This window comes from Sebastes umbrosus, chromosome 8, assembly GCF_015220745.1.
Source record: "Sebastes umbrosus isolate fSebUmb1 chromosome 8, fSebUmb1.pri, whole genome shotgun sequence".
NCBI lineage: Eukaryota > Metazoa > Chordata > Actinopteri > Perciformes > Sebastidae > Sebastes > Sebastes umbrosus.
Genome location: NC_051276.1, coordinates 16,235,765 through 16,247,217, shown reverse-complemented (window position 1 = coordinate 16,247,217; position 11,453 = coordinate 16,235,765). Strand labels below are relative to the sequence as shown.

The window sequence follows — 11,453 nt, the reverse complement described above, 5'->3', positions numbered from 1 at the left end:
ATTCAAGGCAGAATGATAGGACGATCTTCTCCACGCCACGGGCACTCCATGCACTGACTGTGACGGAATGTTGTGTTAATGACGTCCGTACGACCAATCAGGTGATGACAGACAGGATCATACGATCAAGCAGGGAGGGGCGGTGGTGCGCGGCGCGCTGACGGTCTACAGTTACAGTGCAGGAGGAAGAGGAGGAGAGAAAGAGAGAGAGGAGTGCGGTGCGCGAATAGCAGACAAGATGAGTGACAGTCGGAAATGAAGCAGCATGTAAAGTTATGGTATTCTGGAAATTATAAGGTTTAGTATAATTATATAGAATAATTGAAGTGATATATGTCCACACATACTAATGATAGGTCAAAACAGCGCTAAATTTGGCTGAATTATAAAAAGGCAGAAGTGGTAAAACGAAGAGCTGTTTGGGAGCCGAAAGAGCCGGCTCTTCTTGGTGAGCTGAGCCAAATGATCTGGCTCACTAAAAAGAGCCGGGATTCCCATCACTACAGCATAGAGCTAGAGCGATCCCTGTGGCAGCTGCTGCCACTGTGACCTAACGTCTGTGGGCAACTGTGCCCCAAAGCTATACCTCTCAGGAAATAAACTTCTCCCCAGCTCCCCCAGAAATAACACCTCTTTTTCTCTCTTTCGCTTAGATGAAAAAAATACCATCGTTTTACAGCTAGAGTTAAGAATATAACTTAAATATAACACAATATGTTTTGTTGGGATTGTTGGGCGGAACACAACCTGATATAACTAACTGAGGGCAAAATACACTCAAACAGTACGAGTAAGCGCGTTTGATCTATGCACCTTTCTGACACGGTACAAAAAGAGTACTTTTTAAAACTCATGATGTGATGGACGCCACCTGGATTTACGGTTTATCTGTTAAAATACCACCCGCACATCAATATCATTACTGTACTTTTACTTCAATAACGAGAAAACAATACATAAACAGTATTAAACAACTGAAGTCAGCCTTAAGACGTCGTTATGTACATTTACACCGTGGTACCACTCAAGTAGTGATGTGTTGGTCGCGAACGAGCCGGTTCAAAGAGCCGGCTCTTTTAAGTGAAGATAAAAACCGGCACCCGTCCGAGAGCCGTTTTTTTTTTTCCTTTACTTAATTCAAGGCAAAATGATAGGACGATCTTCTCCGCGTGGTCTACAGGTACAGAGCAGGAGGGAGAAGAGGAGAGAAAGAGAGAGAGGAGATTGGTGCGCGAATAGCAGACAAGATGAGTGAAAGTCGGTAACGAAGCAGCATGTAAAATTATGTTATTCTGGAAATTATAAGGTTTAGTATAATTATATTGAATAATTTAAGTGATATATATGCACACATGCTAATCATAGGTCAAAACAGCGCTAAATTTGACTGAATTATAAAAGGCAGAAGTGGTAAAACGAAGAGCCGAAAGAGCCGGCTCTTCTTGGTGAGCTGAGCCAAATGATGTGGCTCACTAAAAAGAGCCGGAATTCCCATCACTAGTCTCACGTACCCCCCCGAAACGTAAAAGCGACGATCTCATTTGAAAACTTATAGGTATAACAGTCAATTTATTGTCCTCTGGACCTACAACGTTTGTTTTGTTAATGTCTGCAGGACAAAATTGCGTTAAAATTACATTATATAACATATTGAATGCATAAAAGCGTGTCACAGAATCACGTTAATATGGGAATTATACTTTTAGTTGGATGTTTGGGAACCCCCATTCGGGACATGTTGAATGGTTCCGTCCTACTGGAACTGACTATTCCTTGTTTTCCCCTAAAGGCGGTGGTTTTTATTTACACATCATTTCTGTCGAGTATTTACCAAAGAAATACTTGTTATTACACATAAATTAAGCTCCGTTTTAAAGGGTAAGGAAGCCGGTCTTAACGAGATTGTATTAATTAGATAGTGAGTGCATTTCTATATAGGGCACCCCTGTCAGTATTGGGTAATGCTGCTGGCACTTCCTTGTTCAAAAGTTTTATTATAGAGGAAAGGCTTGTTGGAAAGTTAGACATCTCGACGTTGTTATTGTGGATTATTAAAGCCATGGATCATATGTATCGTGGTGTAAGTACCGTGTAGCTGTCGCAGTGTTTCCATGGCTACTAGGAGCAGGCTAACGTTGCACTGAGCGGCTCCGTGAAGAGAGAAGATGTCCACGGCTAATGTTAGCGAAGACATCCGAGAGAAGTTCCCTCTGCACTCCGCCGTGTGGGAGAACGACTACCGGACTCTGGAGCAACACATCACCTTACCACAGGTTGGTAAAAACACGGTTTCACACCGATACCAGCTAGCTAGATGACTAGCTGTTAAATCATCCAGTACAAAGTAGGCCAGTCGTGTTGACAGATGCTCTGTTGTTGTGCCACACACACTGATAACATTTGAAATGTCTATGAGTCTAAATGTCTCCTCACTAAGATTAAGAAGAAGTGGATCATATCAGTCCAGTTCTGAGGTCTCTACACTGGCTTCCTGTCTCTCAGAGAATTGATTTAAAAAATACTCCTGCTGGTTTACAAAGCACTAAATGGTTTAGGGCCAAAATACATTTCTGATCTTCTGCTATGTTATGAACCATCCAGACCTCTCAGGTTCATCTGGATCAGGTCTGCTTAGTGTCCCCAGAGTCACAACTAATCATGCAGAAGAAGAGTTCAGTTTTTATGCACCAAATATCTGGAACAAGCTCCCAGAAACCTGCAGGACCAACTCCAACACTGAGGTCTTTTAAATCAAAGCTTAAAACTTTCCTGTTTGCTGCTGGCTTTTATTAAACCAGATAATGATCTTATATACTGCACTAGAGCTTTTACTCTTGTGTGTTATACTCTATTTTAGCTTCTATCCTAGCTTTTATTTTCTAATCTTTAATGTTTTTATAACTGTTTTAATTATGTCTTAATGTTCTTTTGCACTTTGTCGCAATGTTCTTGAATGTTTATGTAAATCACTTTGAATTTGCCTTGTTGTTGAAATGTGCTATACAAATAAAGCTGCCTTGCCTTGCCCTTGAGGACATAGCTAGTCACCCATCAACAGGTCTGGAAATTTACTTAAAACATGTCTTCCAGTACAGATTGAAAGCCTTATTCCAGCTGTTACTTTATAGGCTTCTAACCTAATTCATTAGATTACTCAAACACTTTATGATCTGACTGGATATGATAATAATGCACACAGTGCACTTTCATAGACTAAGCTACTGGAGTTACCCTGCACTATACTCATTTTTAACAGTCTCTTCTGCACTATATTCACTTTTGTAATAGTCGTGTATCACAGCTGTTACCCTGAACTATATTTACTTTGAACAGTTTGCTTCATCTCCTTGTATTTTTATATCTGGTATATTTTTTTGTACTTTGTACTTTGTACTACTAACTTTTTACTGCACTATGGAACTGTGATGCTGGAAACTGGAATTTCCCTCGGGATCAATAAAGTTACTATCTAGCTATCTATCTATCTAATCTAACAAGTTATCTTTAATAATTTTTCAAAAGCATCAATAATCTCATTGTTTTCCCTCTCAGTAACTCATCACAATACATATTATGTATTGTTGTAATATAATTACTTATGAGCCGGTCGCTATAATTGTTACTACCCACAGCAGTGCTGATCAATAACACATTTACCTCAGTAGCATGACTCATTTGAGGACCAGACATGATGCTCAGCCTCGTCAGTGTATTGACTCCTGCAGTCCTATATCATTACCAGTGATGACCTAAACTTATGTGTGTTTCTCTCCTTTATTTTTTTCAGAATGACATCGAGGCGGTGGATCCCAGAGGTCGGACACCTCTGCACCTGGCTGTGTCGCTCGGGCACCTGGAGTCAGTGAGAGTCCTTCTGAGACACGGTGCTGAAGTGACTAAAGAAAACAGCATGAATTGGACGGGTTAGTCATAAAACTGGCTACATAATGGATAGAGAACACTTTGATATCATGAATGTTTCTTTCATTTGTCTTGTAGAAATGCTCTTAGAGAATTTGCGGGTTGTTTGATCACTTAGAGCCCCTCTCACATTAACCTACGCATCATCTGCTGTTAATGGGGTTTCTGGTAAAAATGCACATCCACTCCTCTGACGGCACTGAAACAGTTTCACTTTCCTTTGTCATTACGTCATTGTTGAGGTTTTTTAATGGATAGTTGCTACACCCAGGGCGCAGATGCTGTTATCTTTAAAAGGTTTAGTGGTTTGTTTATACTTGTTTGTCTCTGTGTAGTGCTGCAGGAGGCGGTCAGCACCGGAGATCCAGAGATGGTTCAGTTAGTGCTTCAACGCAGAGACTACCTCAAAGCCTCCACTGCTCTGGGAGGAGTGCCTGAGCTGCTGGCAAAGATCCGAGAGGTTTTACCTTATACAGTTCTCTGTTTTCTTGTCATCTTTCTGTACGTGTGCCTGGAAACAATTACAGACAAAGGAAATAATTGCTCTGTCTATCTTTTCATCCAGTCTCCAGACTTCTATATGGAAATGAAGTGGGAATTCACCAGTTGGAGTAAGTTCTTTTGTATATGTTTATATATATCATAAAAGTAAAGTAGACCATGTGTGCATAGTAACCTGTTCATTTAGTACAAACAGGCTGGTTATCAGCATTAAGTATGCAAAAGAAGAAAGTATATACAAGTGTTTTCTATTGCTGTACCCTGCAATTAAATATCCAAACCATCATGCAAGAAAAATTACATACCTGCCTCTCGGTGGGGCAAGCATTTGTTTTGGTTTCGTATTGAGTGACATTGTTTTTCATGCACGAGACATACTTTCATATGCTGTTACTTCACAGTCCCTCTTCTGTCCCGGGTTTGTCCAAGTGATGTTTGTCGCATTTGGAAAAGCGGCGCCAGCCTTCGAGTGGATGCCACTCTTCTAGGCTTTGAAAACATGACTTGGATCAGAGGGCGCAGGAGCTACATCTTCAGAGGAGATGGTGTGTGCGCTTTAAGTCTCTTACACACAAAAAAAGAGTTCCCTGTATGATTGGTATTATTTTCTGTAAAATGATTTAAGTCTATCCCTGTCTGTATGTTTACAGATTCATGTGCAGAGTTGATGGAGGTGAACCATGACGATGAAGTCGTGGACACCGAACGCTTCAACATATCACAAGAAATCGAGGATGTCACGCTAGAGTCAATGCAGCCAGCTGAACAGGAAGTTGCCAAAAGGTTGACAACTCCTATTGTCAACACCTACTTGGATACCAAGGACATTGCTTTTGAGAGGCAAGAGTCGCATCTTTTTTCTGTTGTCTTTTTTCTCACAACATGCATAGATCTAACTTCCTTTGATCAGCCAAGAACAAACTCCACAGTGACATCTCATGACAGCTTCATATTTGTTTTAATGTCATTACTCCCTGAGTGAGGTTACTGTGTAAACAGTGATGCCATTAGACTTATTTAATCATCATTTTGCACTGACGTTTGGATGATATTCACATATCATTCTGGCATCTAATTGTCTGACATGCAATATTTACACTGACTTATTCATCCAAAGGTTGTCTGACCCGGTGTAACCCTACAAACTAAGAACTTACAATAGATATTAATAATGTGAGCAAATTTAACTAGGCGTGTTAGTCATACATCATGTAATTAGCTTGAGGTTATATTTTATTTGTCTTGATATTATCTTGCTAATCTTCATCTGGATAATGTCCTTAAACACAGGTGACATTTCGACTTGTCAAACAAGTCAATAATTAATTGAGGCTATAAGGAACATACGTATCTTATTTAAAAACAAAAGTCAACACTGGACTGCAACACTGCTAAAGCCTCTAAAATGTGACAACAATAATAGTGGATTTTGCCTGTAATGATGCTTTTGTTCTCATAAATTACAATTTTCACAGGAACAAGTCCGGGATTTGGGGTTGGAGAGCTGACAGAACTGAATTGGTCAATGGATTTGATGCGAAGGTTCGCAGAAGTTTTATACGTTTCCTTTTAATTACAACTAAAGATTAGCACCACTTAAAACTATGAAGCCCATTTGTAATAGTATATGACTTTATATTCTGGTTGTTTTCTCAGGTTTTCAGTGTGAACAACGTAAATGTGGTAATCAGGACGAGGACAGAGCATCTCACAGACGAGGAGAAAGTCAGGATAAAAAGTAGGTCTAAAGTATTCTTTATGTAAGACTTTTCTCTCCGTCTGTGAATATATTCTCAGCATATAGATGTTAATGATGTAAATGTTTGACTTTTGTCCAAAAGAATGACAAACCTACATTTGACGGAAACTGAATGAGACTTCTGAAGTTCAACTTTTTTTATTTCAAAGGTGAAAGGAACATCTTGGAGTCTCTGCTTGGGACTGTGGAGCAGCACATAAGTGCACAAGGGGTAAGACGTGCATTCGGTAACTGCATTAAAGTGTTTTGTTCCCACCTGAAAGCTGATTTGATACGAGTGCTCGACTTTACAGGATCTGACTCTTGAGTATGCAACTGCCACCAATCCCACCGCCATCACTCCAGAGGAATACTTTGATCCCGACTTTGACCTGGGGAACAGAGACATCGGCCGACCCATTGAACTGAGCATTCGAACACAGAAGTAAGAAACACAGCTTTATGGACAAAGAAACATCATACTTTATTCCTCATTGCTGTGTGTTATTTATATCAATAAATTAAGTTGTGTGCACATTTGAATGGCATTTTTGCTTTAATCTTGTCTCACACAGGTTCAAAGGTACGCTGTACATGAGCGAGGAACATCCTCTGTCCCTGGTGGAGCAGGTGACCCCCATCATCGACCTCATGGCTCGGACCAGTTCCCATTTTGCACGTCTACGAGACTTCGTAACCCTGAAGTTTCCTCCTGGATTTCCTGTTAAAATAGGTATGTGACATTTCCATCAAGTTAAATAGAAACTACACTTTCAGGAAGCACATAAAGCCATCATCTCATTCCCCCTCTGAAGTCTTTTGTGCTTTCCTCGGTTGCAGAGATTCCCCTGTTTCATGTGCTGAATGCCAGGATTACATTTGGTAATGTCAATAAATGCAGTACCGAAGAGGAGGCGATCCCAACACCAGCAGCCACGCCAACATCCTCAGGAGAAGAGGAAGAAGCTGCAGGTTGGAATGCAGCCAGTTTAACCATTAAATTTGACAGTATTTCAAAATAATTACATATCTGTGATTCCTAAACCGCTTTCCTTTTTTCATCCGTCCACAGCACTGCCTCTGTTTCAGGTGTGTCCTTCAGTGTTCGAGGTGCCCGTCAGTTACCACCGCCGAGGAGGCAGCCGACTCGCACCCATGTCCAACAACGACGAGGAGCTTCTACAGTACGCCATCCATCAGAGTCTCCTGGAGTCTCGCACTGCGCCGGGCCAGGTCAGAACAATAGTCACTCAGCTCTTTTGCAAATACCTCAACATACACAGGTCTGTTCTTATCATTCTTCGCATGCGCTCCTTTGTTTGTGTCATTGTAGGAGGAGGTGGATGACGCAGATGGGGAATTCACTGATGTAATGCCCAGTAGCCAGAGTGACAGGTAAAAAAAACAGATTACATCTATGTAGTATGTGTCAGGAAAAAGCCACCGAACCAAGCTGGATCTCACTTTCTCCTGCCAATGTCATTCTAGGAGTATCCCAGAGGGGGTGCTAGTGGAATTCGGAGACAGCCCCAGCACTGTCAGCTCCCCTTCTGCCTCCAGCACCGACTCAGAGCTCCGCCTAGCCATGGAGCTCTCTGCACGGGCCCAAGAGGAAGAGGACAAGATGAGGAAGCAGGAGGAAGAGGAGTTGGAGATGATCTTGCAGCTATCACTCACTGAGAAGTAAAAGGAACAAGAGGGAATAATAATAATGCAACTTTTTCCAGATCCAGAAGCAACCACCACACCTCAATTTTCCTTCTTAACCACTGTAGTCATCTATGCAACTGCAGGTTTCTTTCTGTAGCAGACCATTCTTGCACAGGCAATATCAGATTCTCGCTATCCAATATTTTCCAAAATGTATTTTTGGTAAGAGCATACTCCTTTTATATTTCTATCTCAGCATAGTGTGTCTCCATCCTCGAGCTTAATTCACGGACTCTTCGGGCGGCTCTAGTTTTTATTTATTTTCTATCCAAATCGGAGTCACAGCAGCAACCCACGTGTGTTGATCACATTGTTGTCCAGAGTGGGGTCAAATCAGTGGAATTAAGGTTCTACGAAACAAAATGAATACTCAAGGGGACTTCATGTAGCGCTGACACTCAAATATGGCACTTAAAGGTCCAGAGCACTGTTGTTTTTTTGTTGTTTTTTTCCCCTGGTACCTGAAAACAGCCTAGCCATATAGAAAGCTAATAGTACTGTGGACCTAAAGGGACATATTTGAGTTTTTTCACTGCAAAGTCTTCCTACAGAGTCACTTTGTTGAGGACCGTGGGCTCACTGAATAACGGAAATCTCAGGGTTCCAGTTTTACAGATTTTCCCTTCACTTTGGAATTAGTTTGTAAATCTATCGGAAATGTTTCTTTGGTGCGAAATAGTATCACACATGCATATCAGCCATATCAATATTAAATCAGAAAGTTGGGTTCATTAAGTCAAAGCTTCATAAGTAAATGCATTTTCTTGTACTTTGTGAATGTACACTCTGCAGTTGGGTAAACAGGAGCATGTTGCTGTGAGAGAAACTTTAAATCAGCTGCATGGTAACGTGATATCTCTGCTGCAACAAGGATGGGGTTTAACTTTCCCGGCCTGATTTTTTTTTTATTGGACATTTTCTCAGATTTCACAGCGAGACGTATTTTTGTTAACTGTCACTGAGCAACTTCACCTCAGTTCAGAAGCGCAACAGCAGAGAGCCGTCTGTCTGCGGATTTACAGCCGTCATGCAGTTTAAAAGCAGTCACGCCACCAATGCTGCAGAGATTATTCAGATTCCTTAAGGCAGTCTGTTCGCCTTTTGTAGCCACGAACAACTCTTGACCTCTGAGCAGAAGAAGAGACAGCACAGACTCTTAAGATCAAGCATGCCTGCCATATGTAGGATTAGTTTCTTCAGCATGTGCCAAGGGATTTGCTTTGATCTGACAACGCTTGGTGGGGGCGAGAGGTGGTGACGATTTTGATGTGGTGCCACTTATACTAAACTTTTGAACAGATTTTTTAATTTTGTAAACTTAAAAACAAGATGAAGAGGTTTCAGTTGTACCAGGGTGATGCTGAGTAACATGCATTAACCACTATAGTTGATTTCACTGACTACCAACCACTTATCGAAGGTCTCTCTGCGTAGCTGCAGCTGAAAAACGACTTATTATATAATAAACAAATTTCCAATCTGCTTAACATTCGACTTTAAAAAGGCTAGCTTTGGTTAATGTAATGCAAATCTTTGTAATGCACCCTTTCAGCTGCAAAGTTTTTTTTTTTTTAATATGTTAAAATTTTAAGAAAATGTGTCTGTTTCAAAATGTTCTAAAATAAAAGCACTTTATTTCCATGAGGACTAAACGTGACATTGTTCATGTGCTTCATTTACAAAAACACAACTGATAACAAAGGAGGCAACCTTCTATGATTTTCTATCATGTAATGAGTTGGATATGCATATATTTAATGCAGTAGGTTTCTTCATTGTCGGATCAAGTGTTAACCTATTGAAAACAACAGAAGGTTGACATGATTTATCTGCACTGAATAGATTTTAGATATAGATTGGGTAGCTGCTAAATATGCTCATAGTAGTTCCAGTCCCAACATCTGCACTCTGGATATAGCGCATAGTCAAAGGATACTGTTGGACAATTGGATTGTGCAGAATAAAAAACTACCATGTAGGAAGACTGTTCTAGCAATAGAGTAGATGTTATTGTTGTCTAAATATACTAATTTAGAATGGAAGCCAGCTTCAATGACACAATTTTAAAATGTATATACTGATGACTGCCTCCATCTAATGTTAGTGTGTATTATTTTTGTTTGTTATTTCAACCTAGTTCTCTGTTGGCAGTTCATTAGAGATCCTTCATCACACAATCAAGTACAAAGAAGGAAATGGGCCACCTTCAACTGACTAATCAATTACAGAACAAAATGATGATGTAGATTTACAGTTTTATTTCAGGAAATTTAGCAGATTTTCACTTTAAGGGAAAAAAAAATCTGAGTTATTTCTTGGTATCACTGGATTTATTTTTGCAGGATTTATTATTATTAGCACATTTCCTTTTTAAAGGGTCAATAATACAAAACTTCACGTTAAAGGTAAACAAAATTCAACTATTTACAACTTTTAGATTGAAAGTCCTTATGTGTCATGCAATCAAATAAAAAAACAAACAAATAGGTTTACAGTTAATTTCAGAAATCTGATGAGCAGATTTGGAGAAATAAATCTGACCAAATTGAATTTGATTAAGATTTAAGCAATGACATCTCTCTCACTTTATAATCCCACTTACTGCAAATGTATTTAAAGGTTGCAGAACTCCAAGCTTACTGACCATATTTCCCTCCAATAATAATAATAAGACAAACACTTAACACCTTAATACGCAAAGAAACACAGCATTTCCTTAAGATGTGAAATCCAAATAAATACATATAAATAAATAATATGTAATAGCCTAGAGAGTATTGGGAGTACAAATGGGCAAATAACTTATCATATTGTCATATTAAATTAAACAAAGACATTACAGCATATCAAAATAGGTAGGAGTGATAGTCTGACGCATCCAAACATACAGTAACTCTTAAATAACTTGATTTCATGACTAATGAAACCCCAGTTATTATATATATTTGTGCAGTCTGGGTGTTTTTCTGTTATTGGCAGCTGTGTGGAGGAGCTGGTCCCTTCAGGAGGTGGTTGTGTCTCCAGGGCTGAGGACAGCAGGTCTGTCTCTCAGTCTGTCTCCTCCAGATTTCACCGACGAGACAGCGGCTTGTAGACACAGACAGCCATGATGACCATCAGCACCAGCAGGACAGCGAGGACACTCCCCAGAGTGACTGTGAGGACAACAACAACACATAACAACACATAAACAGGCTCTCTCACATGATGGATTAACTGGTATTACTGGTTTTAAGCCTCCCATTTCATTAGTAAGTAGTTGTCACTCTAGTCTCTCTAGAATAAAGACAAAAAGGCGACTTTGAAGTGTATAAACACCTCACGAGGCTGTGCATAGGCTATATGTGAGCATCACTGCCTGCTCTCATAGGCCTCACATCAGCTGCCACAGTCTGACGTCATTTCTCACCTAAATTTTGTTTCTGTAAAACAACATAAGCTCTGTCGGTCAGTCTGGAGTCCTCCGGTTGTCCGTTCACTAACACACTGACACACATTATTACAGCTGCTGGGATGAGATGCAGCATCATAGCGCTGGAGGAGGAGGAGGATGGTGATGATGATGATGGTGGTGACAGAGGGG

The 11,453-nt window shown here is 40.3% G+C and overlaps 1 protein-coding gene and 1 long non-coding RNA gene across 2 annotated transcripts; one reads left to right on the top strand and one right to left on the bottom strand.

The window, feature by feature from the left end:
• Positions 1 to 1,409: 1,409 nt before the first annotated feature.
• ankrd13a (ankyrin repeat domain 13A) lies at positions 1,410 to 9,527 on the top strand. Its single transcript, XM_037778281.1, has 15 exons — positions 1,410 to 2,273; positions 3,788 to 3,923; positions 4,257 to 4,381; positions 4,487 to 4,532; positions 4,824 to 4,967; positions 5,073 to 5,262; positions 5,898 to 5,964; positions 6,079 to 6,160; positions 6,331 to 6,392; positions 6,475 to 6,605; positions 6,736 to 6,893; positions 7,001 to 7,132; positions 7,233 to 7,393; positions 7,494 to 7,555; positions 7,649 to 9,527. Exons 1-15 carry the CDS (start codon positions 2,166 to 2,168, stop codon positions 7,845 to 7,847), a joined length of 1,803 nt encoding a protein of 600 aa, XP_037634209.1. The 5' UTR covers positions 1,410 to 2,165; the 3' UTR covers positions 7,848 to 9,527.
• A 584-nt stretch (positions 9,528 to 10,111) lies between these two features.
• On the bottom strand, positions 10,112 to 11,453 carry LOC119492501. Its single transcript, XR_005207789.1, has 2 exons — positions 11,280 to 11,453; positions 10,112 to 11,025 (listed from the first exon to the last, which is right to left on the bottom strand). It is a non-coding gene; the product is annotated as an uncharacterized LOC119492501 (long non-coding RNA).

What these genes read in the sequence shown, in the direction of transcription:
- ankrd13a (XM_037778281.1), top strand. Translation starts at nt 2,166, where the DNA reads ATGTCCACGGCTAATGTTAGCGAAGACATCCGAGAGAAGTTCCCTCTG. An exon ending in CTACATCTTCAGAGGAGATG is followed by an intron (nt 4,968 to 5,072) that starts GTGTGTGCGCTT and finishes GTATGTTTACAG; the next exon opens with ATTCATGTGCAGAGTTGATG. An exon ending in GGAGAAAGTCAGGATAAAAA is followed by an intron (nt 6,161 to 6,330) that starts GTAGGTCTAAAG and finishes TTTATTTCAAAG; the next exon opens with GTGAAAGGAACATCTTGGAG.